The 23111-nt window shown below is 40.5% G+C and overlaps 1 protein-coding gene across 5 annotated transcripts in view; it reads left to right on the top strand.

The window, feature by feature from the left end:
* The first annotated feature begins 2607 nt into the window (after nucleotides 1-2607).
* LOC113027714 (shisa family member 6) overlaps nucleotides 2608-23111 on the top strand; it is a 76380-nt gene continuing 55876 nt past the window's right edge. For 4 of the 5 annotated variants that reach the window (XM_026177434.1, XM_026177437.1, XM_026177436.1 and 1 more), the window contains exons 1-4: nucleotides 2608-2685; nucleotides 3063-3968; nucleotides 5545-5705; nucleotides 17946-18047. In XM_026177434.1, the coding sequence (XP_026033219.1) occupies nucleotides 3445-3968; nucleotides 5545-5705; nucleotides 17946-18047 (787 nt within the window). In that variant the 5' untranslated portion in view covers nucleotides 2608-2685; nucleotides 3063-3444. The remainder of the gene's footprint in view (nucleotides 2686-3062; nucleotides 3969-5544; nucleotides 5706-17945; nucleotides 18048-23111) is intronic. The other variant, XM_026177435.1, reaches the window with a different exon arrangement.

Genomic DNA, 23111 nt, shown 5'->3' with positions numbered 1-23111 from the left:
ATGCCCAGTTTTGTAATGATTTGGAAGTTCAGGCTTGTTGGACTGTAAATAATGGCTGCATGAGTGGAATTTCAGGTTCTTGAATCTTTCATGGGAGCATAAAAGTGGTTTGCCTTTATTTAAGACAGGGTTTTTTTGGTCACTTTAGAGCAGTAAAACCAGTTGTGACATAACATTGGACAAATTATCACCATGCTGTTTAAGTGTTTTTTTTCTTTGACCTTATACACATATGGGAAACAGCTATTTGCAAATGTATTTAACTACTATTGTGTCTTTTATATTTAGAACACATTTTTTGAATAAAAAAAATCCATATTTAAAGTTCTGAAGAAATTAAAATAGGATATTGTAAAACTTGAATAAACTAGAAAATATTAAAATAAATATTTATATTCAGTAGAAAACATGAGTTAGCTAACTCATGCATTTATTTTAGTACTGGGCATTTACACAGCTGACCCTAAATAGTTTCCAAGCCTACATACGTCAGCGGTCTCTGTTGAGTATCTATTACCACTCTGCATTTATCCTCAACATGAAAATCCTAATACAAACTGCTTTAAAAGTATGGTATTCTTGAAAATTCCTGTGGTTTTAGAATTTAAGCATTTTAAATACTATAGTTATTCAGCCAATATCACTTAATTTTCAGTCAATTTCTTCTTAATCACACAAAAGCAGTGTTTAACTGTAGTTTCATTACTTTACACAGCCATAAATAACAGAGCTTGAGAGAAATAGAACCCCAAACGACTCAACATGATACAGTATAATTATGCATAATTTTCTACTTCCCATTTTCTACTTCTTGAAACACTTCCAGGCACTTATTTTCCACCATTACTTAAATTATCTTTAATTTCAGTACTTACCAGGAAGCTGCATGTATAGAATCAAGTTCTATCAAATCCGATAAAAGCAGCTTAAAAGGTTTGTGAACTGCTCTAAAATTAGGTTTTAAATGGCCTTTTGCCCCATGGAATTTATACGGTCATTACTACCTTTGCTAGAAATTTCCCATAGATTTCTACTCTGAATTCTTTGAGTGCTATGTCTCACTCTTCTAATAACTCTGAGACTTCCCCATCATATTTGCTGAATTCCACCTACAGAGTGTATTAGATGTACAAACAAAAATAATTACTCTGAAATAAGATTCTTAAGTGGGCTTCTTTAATCTCCAAAGTAGTTCACCAAAACGCTTCGATTTCATCAACTCAACACAACTCTTTTTCTTAAATTGTTATTCCATGCACTGGCAACTGGAAGACAAAATACTAAAACATTCTCTTTTTGCTTGTCTCTGAAACACTTAGAGTAGGTCTTCACTGATTGGGATTTCAGAACTCGGGGAGTTAAAGTAAGGGGGGGGGGGGGGGGGGGGGGGAAGAAAAGTGTACTTATTTAGGTCTATAAGGTTAGTAGCTTCATACAAAGTCTTTCCACCAAAGTCTTTGCTCAGTCTTTCCACTGTGAATTATGTTGTGTGGGAGAGTGGATTTCTGAAAATGCAATAAAAGCCACAAACATAATCGCACTTAGCTATAACTTTAATAAACGTGTAATCAAATGAGGTTTGCAAATAATAAAACACTTCTAGTCGATTCTTCTTCTTTCTCTCTCTTCAAGTTCTCACAACATTCTCTCTTGTCTGATCTTTACTAGTGCTCCTTTGTCTCACATCATTACAGCCCGCTGCCTACCAGAAATACTCGTCATTAACAACACGCTGAATTCTCCTCACGTTGCTGTGCGCTTCCAGCTATGGAGGATAACTGCGATTTAAGGTCCCACTCTCACCCCGCAGCTTCCACACCTTTCTGAAGCTGTTGCTGTCAAGACACCCCTGGCAGTTTGTCATCAGAAGGCGAGAAAGTGTTGGGTGCGAATATGATGTGTAGTATAACTCTGCTTTCAAGCGCTAGGAGCGATGTATGCAGCTCTTCATTATAACCCGGCTCTGTACCTGCCTTTTTCTATAGCTGAATGTGTGTTAATTAGTGAAGGGGTTTATTTGGAAATAAAAGCATGGGCGGTTTGCATTCCTGACCGCCGTTTAAAAAAGAAAAAGGGAGATCTGTTTGTGGAAGTGTGCATTTCAGTGCAACAGTGCTGAACACACACTTGACTGGTAATTTAGCCCTATCAGTTTTCCACAATCCCCCAGGTACCATGGCTTGGCTACAGTGCCAACGTGAATGACTTAATCTGGAATAATGAGTGTGTTAACTGTGATCGGGAGCACAGCTTAGTGTTGATTCCTCCTGAAAACAATGCGTGTTTACAGACATTAAGCCACAAAATGATAACAGCCAGTCGCACAGAAAGGTCAGGAAATTGCGCAGAAGACTGCAAGCACGAATAAGCATGCAACCCATGCGGAGAGTGAAGGATGCTGCCGGATACCGCCAGCGAACAAGAGGTCTGTGCAGCCATTTAATTTAGAAGTGTTAATGCCAATAACCAGGCTTGCTTGGAGGAGGAGAAGGAGAAAAAAGAAGAAGACGGGGGTGCAATTTACCGATACATGGCTGAGTTCTGACGCCAGCACCGAAGTGATGTAAGACAAGAGGGAGGGAGAAAACCAAGAAGGAGGAGAGGAGAGGAGAAGTAGAGAGATAGGGAGAGAGACTTTCAGAGACCCAGACACAGAGCAACTCCCCAGTGGGTATCCTAACAGAGGTAGGCTGGCTTTTCATACTCCCACTCCGAATTAAAATACCGTGAATATATCGAGAAAAATAAAAGTCGTCAACTTACTTTGAATCCTCTTTGAAATTAATGACTGGAATGCTCTTGGCGCCACGTTTAGTTTAGTACTGCAATGCTCGGGTGTGATGCTTAACATAAAGATAACACACCAGATTCATTTGGACGATCCTGTGATGTGTGGGTGGAATGTTATCAAGTTCGAGGTGTCGCGCAAACTGCACGAACGAACTCAAATTCATGACTCAAATGTGTCGGGATATTTATACGGGTAGAAAAATGAATTAATGACGCGCTTCTGACGTGAGGATAATACCTAATGAGCTCATTTGTTTTATTTGTTCCCCCAGCCTAACTTTGACTCTTAACGGAGCTGACTGTGGGCTCCAGATATCAGCACCTCGGATAGCGACGCGCCGCAACAGCTCAGCAGAGGCGGGGAGAACGCGCAGAGCCCGGGCGGCTGTCAGTTCCTGAGCCCGGTCAAGATATGGTTGTGCTCTCCTGTCTACACTCGGCGAAGGCTCGCAATGGGCTTTAGTGTGTCCATTGCATAATAACTGCAGAGAATGCCCTTGACAACAGTCCGCACAGAGTTGCATTCAGCATGACGGCTGCACAGGACACTGACCGAATAGGGGAAGACTTGCACGAGACTGAACCTTTGAGCGTTTAACCAGAGTTGAAGTGTCTGTGCAAGCACATAACACTGGAAGACTTCTTCACATTATCATGGGGATAAGGTACCTTTTATTGCTGCTGATCTACCTGGACCCCCTGTGCGTCTTGAGCGCCGCAACGGGCGGTAAAAAACCCAAGCCGGCGACCAGGAAGGCTCCGAAAGCCACCGCTATCCCCACGGTCGTCCCGCAGAAGACTCCAAAACCGTCGCCCGTCAGGAAACACGAGTCCTGCAAGGGCTACTTCGATGTAAGCGGGCAGTTTGACAGTGCGTTCGAGTGCAACAACACAGATCACCGGTACTGCTGCGGGACGTGCTTCCTGCGCTTTTGCTGCGAGTATAAGAAAGACCGACTTGATCAGACTGCGTGCACGAACTACGTAACGCCGGGCTGGTTGGAGACGGCCACTCCGTCCCCCATCCCGACCAATGATCCCTATCTCTCCATGGATCAGACCAACACGGCGGTCTACATCACCTGTGGGATCATAGCCTTCATCATAGTGTTGGGAGTGTCGGCCAAAGTTGCATATGACAAAGCCACAGAGCCGCCTCAAGAAATGAATATACACAGGTGAGTGGGAGGAAGACTGTAATAATTCTGCTTAACATGCTCCCTTTAATCAAGAAACAAAGCTGCATATTAAAAGTCTGCCTTTTGCACTTCATGCATATGTATAACTGGACAGACCATAATATGCACAGAGATGTAGAGTCCATTTACAGGCAGGGGCTAAAGGTCAAAGAAACAGGCCCAAAGTGCTGTCAAATGCGATATTTTTCAAGCAAGCAACTTGTTTTCTTCCTCTCCATCAGCACTAACGAAGTGAAAATGAGGCTGGTAAAGCGCTGGAATGAATGAACAGACTGTTATCTAAAAGGCAGCACTTCTCAGATCAAATTGTGTTCGATCTGCAGCAGATGTTAAATCCCAGAAAAACCAAAGCCTAAAATAATTATAGAGAGAAGTTGAAAGAGTGTTATCATACTGATACTGATTGTGGTAGGCTGGTGCTCCTGAAACAAGTGCGTGCATCTGCTATGAGTGGGAGTGAGAAGGACTAATGGCCAACGTTTATATTTTATGTTTTTTAGTTCATATTGCAGAATTAAAAAAAGAAAAAGTAATTGTAACTAGTGCTGGAGTCTAACACTAGTCTGCATACTGGGCTCAGGAGGCAACCAGCCAGCTGTCAAGAATCATACTTGACAGCCCTCTCTTCAGCCTCTACACATCAGCACATGGCTGTCTGATGTGTTCAGGTGAGGAGGTGGATGAGGATGCTTAGCAGAGATGACGCAACTGCATCCCATCTCCTCATACTGGCCCCATCAAACACGGGCAGACCAACGCGAACAAATGCTGACACATAAGATCTTCAACACTGAATTGTTTTTTTATTATTACTGAATGCATTATTCACAGTCTTGAGCAATCTTAAGTCTGTGAATAATAGATGATGTTTGCATTAATGTTTTGGCTGTATCAAGGCTGTGTGACACGCATGCACCACTGGCACCACCACATTCCATAAGGGTCACAAAGGAGGGCAGGGTGGGAAAGGGATGAATCGCTGAGGTGGGGAGAGGGGGGAGGTAAAGTGAAGCTAAGATATTAATTTAAAGGCAAAGGTTAAACCACCAATATATTTGTCGTACAAAAGCTTTGAGATGCTGCGGCGCCTTCAAAGTAATTAGATTTCCCCCCATTTTTTCTAAGTATGATGTCAGAAAAAAAGCAAACAAACATTTTTTTTACTTTCTTTCATCATGATTGCTTCTCTCCCTCTTTCACCCCCCTCGAGGGCTTCATCCTTCCACATGCACCTGGTGCGGTCTGAAAAACATTCAAATTCAACCCAATTAGCTGAGATACTCACACATCCAACGCTGTTTCTCTTGCAAATGAACATTCGTCATGTTCCCAGACGTGTTAAAAAAAGAAAAAAAAGAAAAGAGAGAGAGAGACAGAAGAACAAGAAACGGAGCAGCCCTGAATTACCCATAATAGCGCAACACTGTTTCAACAATCCACGTCTGGTTTTTAACTGTGTTCAGATGCATGCACAGAGACAACCTGTACAAAGAGGAAAAGCCTCCTTTTTGGTGTAATGTTCACACTTGTTTGCTGTGTGCTTGTCTGTTTTTAGGGCCCTTGCAGACATCCTGAGGCAGCAGGGGCCCATCCCTATATCACAATACGACTGTGAGAATTTTGCAGCCATGAATGGCTCACCCAAAGACAACACACCAGTCAGAACCTCATCCAAGAACCACTACACCCCTGTTCACACCTCCAAATCCAACCATGGTAAGAGCTCTTCTTGCTCTCCTCTCTATACTCGAAGCTCTAAAGCTTATGTTTATGGCTGAAGGGACATTTCAGCAGCTGAACCCTGTGCCTGTGTCTTTGAGAGCATTTTTGTGCAATGCATTTGCAGCATATCATCATTATTTGTGTGTAAAATTCTGCAATACCATTCAAATCGCAGCCACTGTACTGACCCTTTCAGCATTTTAATCTTCCGTGGTAACATCCTGTAATCATCTGATTTGAGCAAAAGAGAAGAGAGAGCAACAGCGAGACTAAAGGACAGATTAGCAAAGGTAGACCTGCCCAGCAGATTCTGATAGGCTGGAAGTGATGACCTCTCACTCAGTCAGCACACACACGGAGTCATTTAACCTTGCAATTGCAAGAACAGACAGGAGTGTGAGTCATTAATATGGCCTGAAAAACGGACACAGAATCCAGGCAGCACTGGCAGGTTCACAGACAAAGCAGGTGTTATCAGATGGAGAGATACAAAGCCACTTGGGGAGAGGGACACAGATGGAAAATAATGAGATATTACAATGGAGTTGCTGAGATGGAAAGAAAAACAGAAAGATGTTAAGCCTCTGTGCAGGATGAGCAAATGCAGAGATACGGAGTAGAAAATTAAAGGTGATGTAGCTCTGAAAGCACGGCAGACTTTACTGCTGTGTAACGTTTTCTGTGGCATGATCTATTAATTTATCTATGTATTTACTGTCAGAGAAGAAACTTCCCCTTGCTATACATATACCCCTAATTTAAAGCTCAGGTGGTTGACACTGGTAAGTAACTACAAATTGTGTTTTTTAATTTTTAAGTCCGGCTGGGGGATTTCCTGCAAGTTATATAAACTAAACTAAAATTAAAAGCCAGAAGAAACTGTCTTTACATACGTCAGTATATGACAGCTTAACTTTTCATGAGTTCAGCAAGAAAATTTAGTTTCATTTTTAAAATAACAGAACAATATAAAATAATTCTCATACGCAAACTTCCCTTAGCTAAAAAAAAGTCTAAGAATGACATTCGAGCAACACGTGGGAAGGCTGAACTGTCATGTTGTCATCCAAGGCCTCAATAAAAGACAATCAGCTAACAGTTACTCAGAGTCAAAGTGTTTGCTTGGATGCTTTCACACTGTGATAAATGACAAACAAGCAGTTATCTCTGTTTAGAAATCATCTTGCTGTATAGAAATTCTTATTATATCCAAACTATAGTTGGACAGGGTATATATATCACTTTGATACTCTGAATGAGCACTCAAAGCATTTTCGGACTTTGAGGGCTAGCTGTCATTCAAATACTCCAATGCAGGCATCGGACAATTTGCTGTGTAGTACCTTTTCCGAGGCTACTTTGACTTGTGGACTGAGAGAGCTGGAGATCGAACCTCAGATTAGTGGACAAAGTTTTGAGACAAAGTGTTTTGATCTCTGCCAGCAGCTTCACAGCTCAGATGCTGTGAGAAAATGAGCAGGTTGGAGAAATCAGAAGTGAAAGGATATTGTGAGCCACTGTTTTTTACCTTTGGAAATATGGTTGCTAGTTTGCTAACTGACCTTGAGATAATGTTGGCTGTTCTCACTTTCAGTCAGTTCCATAAATATGTGTATCATACTAAAACACATCTGAGCCCCCAAATCCAGGGCAAATAAATGAATTCTCATACATACATGGACGATTACGCAGGTTACTTCACCTGAGAAAAGGCACAAAAGCAGCCTGATGGCAGCCAATATTGTCAGCTCATTGTACAGTAGGAGAACATGTAAGTGTAGATGTGGAAGTTATAGTGTTGAATGTAAAAAACGTCATGAAAATTTAATTGAAAGCACTACAGTGCCAAAGAGTCTCAGTACATTATATTGCAGTATATATTAAAGTGGAAACTAGTGCAGAAAATACAGGGAGTGCAGAATTATTAGGCAAATGAGTATTTTGTCCACATCATCCTCTTCATGCATGTTGTCTTACTCCAAGCTGTATAGGCTCGAAAGCCTACTACCAATTAAGCATATTAGGTGATGTGCATCTCTGTAATGAGAAGGGGTGTGGTCTATTGACATCAGCACCCTATATCAGGTGTGCATAATTATTAGGCAACTTCCTTTCCTTTGGCAAAATGGGTCAAAAGAAGGACTTGACAGGCTCAGAAAAGTCAAAAATAGTGAGATATCTTGCAGAGGGATGCAGCAGTCTCAAAATTGCAAAGCTTCTGAAGCGTGATCATCGAACAATCAAGCGTTTCATTCAAAATAGTCAACAGGGTCGCAAGAAGCGTGTGGAAAAACCAAGGCGCAAAATAACTGCCCATGAACTGAGAAAAGTCAAGCGTGCAGCTGCCAAGATGCCACTTGCCACCAGTTTGGCCATATTTCAGAGCTGCAACATCACTGGAGTGCCCAAAAGCACAAGGTGTGCAATACTCAGAGACATGGCCAAGGTAAGAAAGGCTGAAAGACGACCACCACTGAACAAGACACACAAGCTGAAACGTCAAGACTGGGCCAAGAAATATCTCAAGACTGGTTTTTCTAAGGTTTTATGGACTGATGAAATGAGAGTGAGTCTTGATGGGCCAGATGGATGGGCCCGTGGCTGGATTGGTAAAGGGCAGAGAGCTCCAGTCCGACTCAGACGCCAGCAAGGTGGAGGTGGAGTACTGGTTTGGGCTGGTATCATCAAAGATGAGCTTGTGGGGCCTTTTCGGGTTGAGGATGGAGTCAAGCTCAACTCCCAGTCCTACTGCCAGTTTCTGGAAGACACCTTCTTCAAGCAGTGGTACAGGAAGAAGTCTGCATCCTTCAAGAAAAACATGATTTTCATGCAGGACAATGCTCCATCACACGCGTCCAAGTACTCCACAGCGTGGCTGGCAAGAAAGGGTATAAAAGAAGAAGAACTAATGACATGGCCTCCTTGTTCACCTGATCTGAACCCCATTGAGAACCTGTGGTCCATCATCAAATGTGAGATTTACAAGGAGGGAAAACAGTACACCTCTCTGAACAGTGTCTGGGAGGCTGTGGTTGCTGCTGCACGCAATGTTGATGGTGAACAGATCAAAACACTGACAGGATCCATGGATGGCAGGCTTTTGAGTGTCCTTGCAAAGAAAGGTGGCTATATTGGTCGCTGATTTGTTTTTGTTTTGTTTTTGAATGTCAGAAATGTATATTTGTGAATGTGGAGATGTTATATTGGTTTCACTGGTAAAAATAAATAATTGAAATGGGTATATATTTGTTTTTTGTTAAGTTGCCTAATAATTATGCACAGTAATAGTCACCTGCACACACAGATATCCCCCTAAAATAGCTAAAACTAAAAACTACTTCCAAAAACATTCAGCTTTGATATTAATGAGTTTTTTGGGTTCATTGAGAACATGGTTGTTGTTTAAAAATAATAAAATTATTCCTCAAAAATACAACTTGCCTAATAATTCTGCACTCCCTGTATATAAACTGGTGCACAAATGTAGTCCAGAATGTAGGAAATAAACTGCCTGATGCTATCCCCTAAGATGCCACCCCCACCTATCCCTCGATTAAATCTTAATCCATGCCTATTTTTCCACTCTTTTTGAAATGTTTTAATTAGAAACCAATCATATAACAACATATTTATATTAATCGATGAGAGAGTCATAACGACCTTCAGAAAATGTGAGCAAAGAGAATATTATAGCTAAAATGTTTATTTTCTGAGCTGTAGATGTAAGCAGCACAGAACCTAACACAGTACATGAAGTTGTTATGGCTGAGTTGTGTGACAAGACAGCAACAGTCTCTCTGCATCCTCATCTTTAAATAATAGATTGTGCATATTCTCAGCTCTATTTGGGTTTGCAGCTGCTTGAATGTCATGTAAACTTGGCCTCTTTCTGTCACTTTCACATCTATCACACACTTGGGGGGGGGGGGGGCATTTTTCTTGCAGTACAGTGCTTGTTGCAGCTGCAGTCTGCATTCATTCACTTAATGTCTCCTCAGCTTAGTGAATGAATTGGTCTATCCTTAATGGTCACTTGCCGGCCCATGCACAGAGAGGGAGAGAGGGCAGATGCAAAGCTGCACATGTCAGCCTGCCTTCAGTGCACACTTGCATGTTTTTTTCCTCACATGAGCTCGGGCATCGCTTTATCTTTATATTGCTCTGTCGCCTGTGTTTTGCCTGCTTGCAGAGAGTCACTGCAAAGAGAATACAACTTGCGCCAGCTCTGCTCAGTCTATCCTAGATAAAATAGAAAAACCCACCCCCTCCACATCAGGGACCTCAGCCGTCCTGATGGGGTTGGACATGAAAGGCAGTGACAGTGCGGGCACAAGTGTCGTTAATGTGTGCATATAAATTGAGAGAACAGAGAGGGAGTCCACTCGCTCACATAGAAAATGCATATTCATGTACGCCTAAATGGGCATTTGGCACAGAATGGCAAGGCAGGCCTCTTAAGGAGAGGGTTCTCGGGTGGAACTGTTGCTGCTGGCACTTCACATCCAGAGGCTTTCTGAGACACTTTTATATCAGGTGGACAGACCTCATGAAGTAAAAGGCTAAGGGGCCCAAGAGGATCCTGTCAACTTATGTCTAAAGTGGGTATAACAGCCATATCTTCTTTGATCTTTGCATTTAAACATGTCCGGTCTCTCTTAGCTGCAGAGATGTCCTCCCCAACATATTTTAAAATCCTTTATTTCAGCCCTTTTCTAAAAATACACGCTGATTTATTTTTTCACATCACAGATCTTGTGTGGCAACATGGTACCCTTGGTGCATTGCAAAACATCCCTGCATTTTTTTTAAATAAAAAAAAAGAGCGGCCTACAGCAAAAACAGTACAGACAGCATAATATGATACCAGCGCAAGTGCTTCTATTTTTATTCGAATCCACTCTGCATTGTTGTGTGGCTCAGATCCTCTTTTAGGTCGGGGTGTAAACACAGAGCACCCCGGAGCCACAACAAGGAGCCGGCCTTGAAAGGGAGGAGCAGATACCTTTGCAGGAGTTTGCCGTCGGTTAAAGTAAACAATAACCGCCTCTCTGAGTAATGCAGTTTGGCCCACAGCTCTCTTCAGATGAAGCTGATTTATTCACCACAAACCACAGGCAAAGAGTTGCCTGTTTTTCGGAGGGTTTTTAAAGTGTTGCTTGGTTTACTGTCTGACAGTTTCCTAATGCAGAGAATGATGAAGTAAAGTTTTCAGGTACAGAAACCAAAAAATACTAGTCAAGCGCATTTGTTCCTTATAGGCAGGCCAACTAGAATTCCCTAATATCGCAGTGTTTTAAAAGCATTCACTTCACTTAGAACACTTGCAGGGATTGGTAGTACTCTTACTGAAAGAGAGATCAGATCTTTGAGAGATCTTATGTTTGTCTCCCTGTTAAATGCAGAAGAGAATGAAAGAATCCTCCATCTCCTAATGAGCAACGTCTTGAGTGGTCAGGCCCAGTTTTCAAAAGTAGAATGGGTGAACTACAACAATAAACTTGTAATGAGTTGAATTAAAGATTGGATTATAATTTATGGTGTTGAGTTCATTGAATCGCCGCATGTTAGGGTTCTCGTAGCAGCTGAAAAGCCTTGAGCTGGTATTTATATATCTGCACTGTATGCAGCACTGAAGGGATGTGAGCTGTCAGTTCCTTTTATGCGATGACTCTCGAGCTTAAAGGTCAGCTGCTGTGGACAATTAGAGGTCGTGATGATGCAACAACATTTTCGGCTGTTTGGCGGTTATGACATGATCTTCAGATACATATTTTTAAAAGCGTTCTGTGTGTAGCACCTTCTTTCCACATAAACCCCAAATTTTGCCTAAACAACAAAACAGTGAATTAATTACTCTAATTATTTGCCAATAGGCACTTTTATAATTATATTCAGTGAGGCATCCCGCCTCAACCACTACTACACACATGTAACAAACATCTGCTTCCTCTTCTTGCTGCTTCTTTCCAATTAATCCTTGAAGTGTGCAGCAATAACATCTCCGCTGTGACCTCACTGGCTCCCCATTGGCCAGATAATCATCAGGCCCCATGTTAAAAACAACATTTCTGTGCTGACTGCATCAACATGTTTATTAGAAGCTTTCTCTTGAGTGCACCTGTGTTTAACCTGAGCAACTGAGAGACTCCACCTAATTGTTTCCTGCCCTAGATCTCATTATTGCCCCTTATTATACAGCTGGACTTCTGGCACCCCGAGTGCCAGACATATGTGTGTATGTGGATACAGTAAGTGTGTTTCAGGTGCAGAGGCAGGAATCCAACTATATCCCGCAGCTGTTGTGGTTTAAGACAGCCCAGAGTGGGTTAGAACTTAGGACTGCACTGCACAATTAGTTTCATGAGAGGGCAGGGGCATGTATTTTCCAAGGTATCACTGAAAATGTTTCCTTTAGAGGTTTCAGCTTATATAACAGAGAAACTGAAAAAGAATGAGATATGTGACACTGAGCTACAGTCAAATGGCTTTATCAAAATGACACATATAGTTCTGATCATTCTCTAAAACCAGCATATAAATGGTATTACGGTTTAATTTAGGAAGCAGACTTAAAATTCACAGAGGATTGATCAAATACCATTAAGTACACTTAAAAGTAAATGAATGTGCAATATTAAATATTAGCTCTCTTTCTTATAAATCACTATTTATAAATCAATAAATAATTGATCAGAATGATGATTTTCTTCTCCATAGGAAACCTTGTTACAACAATGTGAATATGTTAGTTTAAATAAATTAGCACCCACAAGTCATACTGTCAGAGGCCAAGGAGAGGAGTGGCAGCAGTCTTTTACTTATTTTACTTATTAATCAACCAAAGACCTGGACAGAGTTATGGATCATTTGAAAGCCACTCTGAACTTTGTCCACCCTTATCAGAGAAGCCAAAAATCAGGTGTTATCTGTTTTAGTGCTTCCTAATGAACATTCATACTCTGATGGATGCATCGGAGAGCAACTTGGGGTTCGTATCTTGCCCAAGGATACTTGGCAAGCAAACTGGAGGAGCCAGGGATCGAACCTCTACCTCCAGAGCTACAGCCACCCCCAGCCTTAACACCTCATTTAATTTTTTATTAGAGAAAATATAAATAAGCCCAGCCATGCCTTTAATCATACTCAGGTTACAACCCCAGATACTTTGGCTGCTCCAAAAAAGAAGGCAACAAATCAGAGATCGATACTGGTGACAGAGGTTGGTACCTTGCGTAACTGATAAATCTGTGCCTTAAAGTAGATAACATCATTTGGAGAGAAAATTGCATTAAAGATCTTAATTTGGGTAGAAAAAAATCAAAAATCCAAAACTGTACCACAATAAGAGTCTTCCATAAAGCTAGAACGTTTACTATTTGGTACGATCAAGGAAAACAACCCCAGGTTTCTTTTCTGCACTGTAGCCACGCTGACGGAGTCAGAGCTCTCTTGAGCCAATTATTCCTTTTTGACCTAAATTAGCAAGGACTTTATGAATTTCTTTACATATTTTAACCAATAGAGAAAAAAAATATTCACAGCTATCCCACAGATGTGTCATTAAGCAGAGGAACTTAGAGTCATTCTCTCCAATCAATTTTTCAGAGTTAACTTCAATAATGTCTTCCTTTAAAACATCAATACTCCATCCTTACAAGATTGTTAAAAAAAAGTTTCACCATTTATGAATGATTTAATTTTAAATATGATTAATCCATCTTTATTAACAGGCTGTGAACCACACGCTTTTAAGGCCCTTACTCAATCCAGCCATAAAAAAACAGTTTCCAACCTTCCTATCATTTAAAAAAAATCTTTGTCAAACAGTTAACTGATCATTTACAAAGGAATGTTGTTTTATTGGAAAGCGTTTCAGTCAGGAGTTAGAGTACATCATGTCACAGAAACAGCATGAGTGACTGGCGTCTGACAGTGGCCTCACCTCTGTATTGTTCCTGTTCGATCTCAGCCCAGTGCTTTGAATCATATCAATCTGACAGAGTCTAATTTGTGTATGTAAATGGGGAGTTTTCCTCAGACACAAAAGTTAGTCATGGAGTTCCACAGAGGACTGTGCTGGGACCAATACTTTTTACATTGTACATGTTTCCTTTAGGGAATTTTATTAGAAAGGACTGCACACATTTTCATTGCTATGCAGGGGAAACCCAGTTTTATTTATCCATGAAGTCTCATGGTACAAATCACCTAGTTAAACTACAGGCATTTTTTAAGTTAGTATACTTGGCCTGAAACATTTAGGACATTTAGAAACATGGTATCCAACCAGATATTTACTTTAGGTGGCATTACCTTGTCCTTCAGTAATAATGTGAGAAATATTGGAGTCATTTGTGACCAGGAAATGTCCTTCAGTGAGCACATCAAACAAATATATAGGATCACTCTGATTCATTTGTGCATTCTTGCTAAAATTAGAAACATCTTGTCTCAGACACTGATTCATGCAATTATAACTTCAAGGCTATAATAATTCATTTTTATCAGTTTGCTCTAAAAGCTTCCCAAAAAGCTTTCAGTTGATCCAGAGCTCCGCAGCAAGAGTACTAACTGGGACTGGAAAGAGACACCACATTCCTCCCATATTAGTTTCTCCTCATCAACTCCTTGTTCAGCTCAGAGTTGAATTTAAAATCCTTCTCCTCACATATAATATCTTGTATTATCAAGCCGCATCATGGAATCAGCCTTCAGTTTGGATTTGGGAAATAGACACTGCCTCTGCTTTTAAGATTAGGCATAAAGCTTTCCTGTTTGATAAAGCTCATAGTTAGGGAGAATCAGTTGACCCTGAACCAGTCTTTAGTTATGCTGCAATAAGCTCAGGCTGCTTGGCTGCTCATTCCTTTTAACTGGTGTTTATACACTACTACTGCATTTAATCATAGGTTAGAATTGAACTCTGGCTCTCTCTTCCGTAATCTGTTTTTTGTCCTGACTGGTCTCTTCCCCTCACCCCCAACAGTTCTCTGCAGATGGCTGCCGCTCCCTGAGCCTGTTTCTTTCAGAGCTTTCTTCCTCTTAAAAGAGAGTTTTTCCTTCTCACTGTCACCAAGTGCTCGCTCAAAGGGGGTCATGTGATTGTTTCTGTTTCTTTCTAATATTGTAGGTTCTTTAAATTACAGTATAAAGCATCTCTATGTGACCGTTGTTGTGAATTGATGTTCGAAAAATTAAACTTAACTGAATTGAATTGAATCAAATTACTTTTGCCTGGCTGTGTTGGACCTTAATCGACCTTGGATTCAGATAGTCTCTCCAATGCCTGCCAAGCTGCACTACATCAGGCTTTGTTCATAATATAATTATCTTATTATTCACATTTTTCCAATTTCAGAGGTGTAGGTGTGCAGTGAAGAGGTCAGATTAAAAAAAATATTACCATATGAATCCTCAGCGTGCATTGGCTCCAGCGGCTGTTCATTTCCATAGTACATCATTGAGGTGAAAGTCACGATTTTCTTTGTATCAAGGAGGATAAATTAATAATGTGCAACGTTCTCTCTGCAGACTCTTCATGCTATCTCTCAGTAGTGAGCAGTGGGAGAGAAAGCGGGAGGGGAAAAAAGGTGGATTCTGATCACTTTTGAATGGTTTTTCCAGGGTCGTTACAATGGCCTGTGGAGTTACCTACCAATGACAAATATGACAAAAGAAGACAATAGTGCAGCAGCACTAGCAATTCTGCATGTGATATATATACATGCATGCTGGTATGACTGAATGCGTAAAATAACCCTTGTAGATATTCTATCTGCAGCATGAAGGCAGCACAGGGAGAGGTGTGATTGAGTTCAAAGTGCACTAGTATGTGGGTGGTGGAAACATATTGCTTTGTTTCTTCTTCTTCCTTTTTTTTTTGAATATCACAGCACTGTGTTTGCAGCTGCTGTTCACATTTCAGCCACTTCCCCTCAATCCATGTCTGAGGGGTAATGACACCATGGGAAAATTTTATATTTGGCACAAAAAAACCAAACAAAACACATCTGAGGCAAATAAGAAATTTGATAGAAACACTCAAACACAATTTAGCTGCCCTGCAAATGTTCTTTTAAAGTGAAACATTGTTGATTTTATACGTTAGTATATATATTATATTCCAAGGGTTCTATCAGTATTAAAGTGGTTCTATATTTAGTTTCCATTAAAAACTGATACATAACTTTTTGAGCTTTGTAATTTCTATACATTTCTATATGTCATTTTTTGTGTAAATGTTACATTTTACTGCGTCAGTGTCACAAAGAAAATGAAAACATCTGTGATATTTGTGCTTTTCAGTGATATAAAAGAGTTACAATGACACGGACAATTACATGCCAACACAGTAAAAGCAATAATCTAAATGTCCAATCTCTGCCATTAGTCTGATTGTGCATTTTCAATAACCGTAAAGTATTCTATCCTGTCACCAAACACTGAGTCAAACTAATAAATTAAATCTTTGTCCTAACTGTCAGATTCACTTATAATGGGCGCCACCTTTTGACATTTGAATATGAGTTCTGGGAGAAAGCAGGTAGCTTTTATAGTTAATTTCTAACATTTCATATCAAGTGGCTGCAGCTCAGGAGGTAAAACGAGTCATTTAATAATCGGAGAGCTTTGTACACGACATTGGAGTGTGACTGAACCCTGAATTTAGTTTGTGAATGTTAAATAAAAGCATTTGTATGAATCTGTGTAAATAGATGAATGAAGCTCATAGACAGCGCTTTGAGTGCATGAACAGAGTAGAAAAGCACTACATAAGTACCAGCTTATTTACTATGGTAAATGGCCTGTCTTTATATAGCGCTTTACTAGTCCCTAAGGACCCCAAAGCGCTTTACATATCCAGTCATCCACCCATTCACACACACATTCACACACTGGTGATGGCAAGCTACATTGTAGCCACAGCCACCCTGGGGCGCACTGACAGAGGCGAGGCTGCCAGACACTGGCACCAGCGGGCCCTCTGACCACCACCAGTAGGCAACGGGTGAAGTGTCTTGCCCAAGGACACAACGACCGAGACTGGCCGAGCCGGGTCTCGAACCGGCAACCTTCCGATTACAAAATAATCTAAACTAAACTAAACTAAACTAAAATAACAAGTGAGTAAAAAATGAAAATATTAATTTGTTATAGTCCCACAAGTGATTGAATATGCTACTTTCAGAAAGGGTAAGGCTTCAACGGGATGGTCAACATTATTGCAAAGGTTCGATTATACTTTATACTTTACTTTTACAGTTGCCTTCCCTGGAAGTGCTAGCAGATTATTTCCCACGTTGTCTTCCATTGCACATGGTTTAGCATTTTTGTCCCTCTGGCTCAATGTCGCCATTGTGTTTCATGTTGCTTTTTTCTTAACCTTAACTGTCCAGACTTAAACAGTCTAAACACAGTGTGGATATGGCAAAAAACTCATGTTGACCACCAATTGTTGACTGTAACACACAGTTTTCCCCTTGTCTCTTTGAATTTTAAAATTTTTGAGTTGCTGCAGGAAAAGCAAGTGTGCCTCCAACAATATCCAAATTTAAGCATATTTAAATAAAGCTTGTTAATTTTTAGCTTAACATCTCATTGTGAGTCAGATGCTTATGTTTGACATCATTCCCTTATGACGTTTAAAAATTACTGCAATATTATGCCTTCTTATTAATCAGGGAAAATGGGTGTATTTAGTCACTTCTGCATAACAGGATATTTTGGTGGGATAAAGCTCCCTTCTTCATTGATTGGCATGGTGGTTAGTACTGTTGCCTCACACAAGAAGGTTCCTGGTTTGAACCCTAGCTGGAGTTGTTTTGTGTGGAGTTTGTAATGTTATTGCTAGACCTGCATGGGTTTTTTTCAGTTGATCTTATTTCCTCTGTCCCAAGGTCATATATGTTAACTGGTTAATAGGCCATGGACGTGAGGTATAAAGTGTTTGAAGTGCATAGAATAATGTGATGTATGATTAAAAATGCCACTTGTAGTGCTTTAAGCGGTCAGTGAGACTGGGAAAATGCTGCGTAAATGCAAGTACACATCTTGGACAGCACGCCCTCAGTATCTCAGACACAAGTTACCTACTGGTTACACAAAATTTAAACGTTCATATTCAGGATTCAGAACACTAACACTGTGCATTCAGGTCTCCCCAACTGCTGTGTTATAATGTTTCTGTGTTGTGGCTCTACATGCTTGCCTCTGTGTGTCTCTGTATGTGATCAGGTCTCCACTACGGAAAAGAGAGCGTCAGAAGCAGTGGAGGCGCTGACCTTCACAACTTTATCTCTTCTGGTTTTGTGACACTGGGACGAGGCCATCAGAAAGGTAAAGTAGTTTTTCTGTCCTCGTTTCCTTCTCTTTTTCTTACTTAGAAGTTTAAATTCTTTTTGTGCAAACACCACACTTTATACCTGCTGAATGCTTAAAGTCCTGCTCACTGTTCCACTCACATCACCGATGATCAACTACGAGACACTGGACAGAGGTAAAATATTTCCAGATTCAATTTCCCTATCCAGTCCCCATGAATACATTTTGCAATCAAATACAAGCAAGCATAAACATAGCTCCGGTGATGGGCGACATGGGGTGGAGAAGGTGACTTTGTGTATGCATTCTCAACCCACATGCACCTATTAGTAGGGCGGGGGTAGAGTTTTCCCATGGGTAACACACTGATTAGTATGCAGCCACATTGACTAAGCTCTTGTGGTTTATTCCCATCCATTTTAGCTCCAACAAATCAGACTCAGTGTGTGCCTGTGTGTGTTGGTGGCTGTGTGTGTGTTGGTGCAACCTTGCAGTGGTTGCAAGATGACATCCTTTACCTGACCCTGCTTTCAAATGTTTAATTGAATGCTTGTACCGTTTCATGGTAAATGACTGCCTTTGTAAAAAATCGACTCGATTTAAATATAATTTGCTTCCTCTGTGGTGTACTTTGATGTATTTCCACGCTTCCTCTTTGCTATCAAAACCTGCTGATTTCCTGCTCATCATCATAATTACGGCAGCTGATGACCTGCCGTTGCTTTAATAAATACCAGTTCAGATTTATGTGTTGCTCGGTAGACATGTATTTGTGTGTGCGTGATTGTTTGTGTGTATGTGTAACTGTATATGTGTGGCTTTTCTACCAGCAGGAACGGATTCTCTTTCAACAAACATCATGACTTTGTTTCCAAGTGCACAAGACTGCAGGAGCCTGCAAGTTTTCCTCCCACTCTTACTTCTAATGAGGAACCATCGCATTTATGTTTACATGAAATTAGCCGTTTTCCTCTTTGCTCTCTGCTTCATTTGTTTTCATCCCCAGAGGGGGTTTGTTTCACAATGGCATTCATGTGCAGCTAGAAATAATAAAAATAATAATAAAAAACCCTTCTGATATGCTCTGTAGCCCCTCCACCCCCCACCCAGCGCTTCTCTACCAGAGATGAGTAATGAAGTTTTGTGAATCCTGATTCTTTTAAGCAGATTTTCCTCCCTGTACAAATATCACAATAGCAGCACTCCCGCATCCCTGCACTTGTCATAACAGCAGCAAGGGGGATGGTTTAGCATTCAGCATCTGTGCAGTTAAAGCCGTGTTTTCTTGCAAACTGTAGCCTTTGATTCCTCCACAGCACAAACAAATAAAATGTGACAGACTGAGAATTTGGAATCTTAGAAAGACGTTCTGATGCTTAAATTTCTCACAAACAAATATGTGAAGCTTTTTGCAGAGCCCCAGTTCTTTTTAACAGTATTCTTCTTTCCAACATCTCTGTTTGGCCATGCTCGTGCCCAGAGGCAGGTATTACTGTGGAGTGAATCCTGAAATCATTGAAATGGTGGTGTGAAGTTTGGTTCAGATGTTGTTACTGCTCTGTATTATCTTTAGCAATGTACACTTCAGGACAGCAGAGGCAAACAAACCGTTTAATTAGGGATCCCACACTCTTTCATGGTGTTTTAACAAGTCCTCTACAAATCCACTAAAGCAGAATGGATTCAGCTGCTTCTTAGTTTTCTCCTTGACGGGCAAAAGAAACGAAATTTCTTCTACCTACTTTACATCAAAGTCGGAGTTTCTGACAACATGTGTTAATATTTCCAGCCCAGTGATTTACAATTGTCAGAAAGTCACTTTCTCCCTCTCTTTAACCAGCTTTGGATTTATCCAAAATCTGTGGATGGATTCTAAAATGTCCAAACAGTAAACATGTGGGCTGATGTGAGCCACGTTAAGGTTAACATCAAGTAAACAGCTGAAGTTAAATCATATCGACCTTCATTACGTTTTTTTTGGAAGAGGTTTGCACAGCTTGGTTTGCTCTAGGCCAAGAGTAACAAAGCTGGAAAAATGAGAGAATGCAAATACATATTCACAGGTCAGTCAGTGGAAAAAGTCTGTTTGCCACATGAATTTGAAACAGATGTTGTCTTCTTCTGTTATATATGGGTTTTTTTGCCAGGTTGACAACGAAGTTTAGAAGTCATGATGTAGTCCTCTGGCTCGGATTAGCATAGCATCTGTTATAGCACTTAATTACACAGGCAGAAGGTATGTTTGGTTGGTAATTAGATGGCAAGTTGTGTGTGTTTGTGTGCATAGGTGTGTGTGCTGTTGTAATGCAGTCCTTGGGGAGGACAGGTGAAGTCAGGACTGGGTTTCTGGGCGTCAGAGCAGCTGGATGTTTCACATCTGTGTAGCATGATACAAAACAACTATGTGTCAAATGAGATCAGCTCTGAGCATGAAAAAGGGGGAGCTTACATTTATACTCAGAGAGTATAAATCACCCTTTTGAGTACGATTGAGATTCTACTTCAGATAGGAATCACCCACATTTCTGAAAGTGCTTTTAGCAAGCTTTACATAGAGATCAGGAACTTGAGTGGTCATATTTGACAACCTGGATTAGGGGGTGGTCATGTTTGTGCTTGGGTTGGCAACAGAAGACTTCTGGTTAAGGTTAGAAAAGATGTTGAAATGGACTAAGTGGTAAAATTGGCAATTACATGCAAACTATTTGTCACAAAAAGGTTCAATTAACTGCAGTAAATTTGTGAAAATCTCAATACACATACACAGAAATCACTCACAACTTGTGAACAATTACTGCAGGATAGTCATTTAACTTTAAAATGGCAGAAAGTCAAAAACTTTGGCTTTATATCAAAATATGGCTAGAATACAACCAGTTAGCAACCACTTGACTTGAGCCACCTTTGTTAAAGAGTTGTATATCAAATGAGTTGAGCTCATTGGGACAGAATGCCTTGGGGAGGACAGGTGAGGTCAGGGCTGGGTTATCATCAATGTACGATTATGGATCATGACAGTTTGGAAACAGGTTCCCTACCACCAAGCAATGTGAACACTCACCATGAAAGTGGATGAAAGTCAATGGTTGAGAATGTTCATGCACAACCTTTGACTGACTAGTGAGTAGTTGTGGTGACAAACTGCAACTAAGAATAAATTTTAAGATGTGTTTTTATCTAGATTTGATTTTACAACCTTGTGTCTCTATTGTTTTACATATTATTACGTTTCATTTTGTTAAAACACCAGAAAATGTAAAATACTAGCAAAATCCACATGAGTGTCTGGAGAAGGCACCTCTTCACAATTTTTCTAACCTAATCCTTAAAAGGAAATGTAAATTAAAACTTTGGTTCATTCCTTTCTGTCAATAATAATCTGCTATCAATCTCTGGCTCTCTTCCGCAACGCGTCTTTGTCCTGCCTTCCTGCTCTCACCCCAAACCAGTCATGACAGATGGCCACCCATCCTTGAGCCTGGTTCTGCTACAAGTTGCTTCCTGTTAAAAGGGAGTTCTTCCTTCCCACTGTCGCCAAAGCACTTGCTCATAGGTGTTATATAGTTATCTTAACCTTACAATATAAAGCACCTTAAGACAACTGCCATTGTGATTTGACACCATATCATTAAAAATGAATTGAATTGAACTGAATAAACCAAATGTTCCTGTATGGTGCAATTAAACCCCGGTAGAAGCAGACACTATTTTAAAAGACCTTTAATCACACCTACAACAGTGAACATAAAGAGATATGACGCTTCTGTTTTGGGGAAGGTTTTTAGTTCTCCACACACATCTGTTGTTTTCTTCATCCCAGTGGAGTCACCAAGTCAGTTTTCTGCATCATTTTACGTTTAAACAATACTGAGCCACCCCCTCATTTCTTTAGAAATCATTGTTTGGGGTTGCATATTATCCAGTGGTGCTGGGAACCTTGTCAAAATAGCTGGGACTGGTATTTTTTACATGATCCTTTAGGACAAGAAGCAATGAAACACCACGAAAACACATTGAGTATCCGGCAGCAAATGTCTCTGAAGGACAATCGGGCTCTCCCAAGCCCAAGCTTCTCGTTGAGAAGAGAAGGGTGTCAATTTTATTACCGGACCACCTGATCAAATCCATAATTCTTTAGGTTTTATTGACTTTCAAGTTCATTAGAATTGTACAAATACTATTTTCATTTAAATCCTCAACTCAACTCAACTTCGACAAACTCAGATGTCTGTCGAAGGTTAAACCTTGATTTGGAGACTGTTATCCATGCTTTTATAACCTCACGCTTGGATTATTGCAACTCCCTTTCAATAGGGGTTGGACTGGGCACTCTGACACGCCTGCAACTAGTGCAGAATGCTGCGGTTTTTATCTGGTAGAAGGAAATTTGAGCACATTACTCCGGTTCTGGCCTCCCTGCACTGGCTTCCAATTGAATTTAGGATTCATTTTAAAGTTCTTTTATTGGTTTTTAAATCCTTAAATGGTCTAGCACCTGCATATTTGTCTGATTTGCTGAAGCCCTATGTCCCCACTCGTTTGCTCCGGTCAGCTGAGCAGCTGTTGCTCTCAGTCCCCAAATCACGGCTGAAACTTAGAGGAGAAGGAGCGCTCTCTATCATGGCTCCAAAGCTTTGGAATAATCTTCCTCTTCACATTAGGCAATCGACATCAGTGCTGGTTTTTAAATCCAGATTGAAAACACATTTTATTCACTGGCTTTTGACTCAGTGGTTAAATGACTTGTATTTACTTATATTTTATTGTTTTTGCTATGTTTATTATTTTATCGTATTTATTATTCTTATTGTATCTCTTATATTTCTATTGTTCAGCACTTTGGTCAGCCTTGTGTGTTTTTAAAGTGCTATATAAATAAACTATGATGATGATGATAAATCCATCCATTCTCTTCTGCTTATCCTCTTCGGGGTCATGGGGTAGCTGGAGCTTATTCCAGCTTTGAGATTCAGGCTACACCCTGGACAGGTCCCCAGTATGTTGCAGGGCTAACACATAGAGACAGACAACACTCACATTCATACCTTTGGACAATTTAGAGTTACCAATTATCCTAAC

The sequence above is a fragment of the Astatotilapia calliptera genome, chromosome 8 (assembly GCF_900246225.1).
Source record: "Astatotilapia calliptera chromosome 8, fAstCal1.2, whole genome shotgun sequence".
NCBI lineage: Eukaryota > Metazoa > Chordata > Actinopteri > Cichliformes > Cichlidae > Astatotilapia > Astatotilapia calliptera.
Note: the sequence above shows the minus strand (reverse complement) of the source record. Positions and strands in the feature narration are given on the sequence as shown.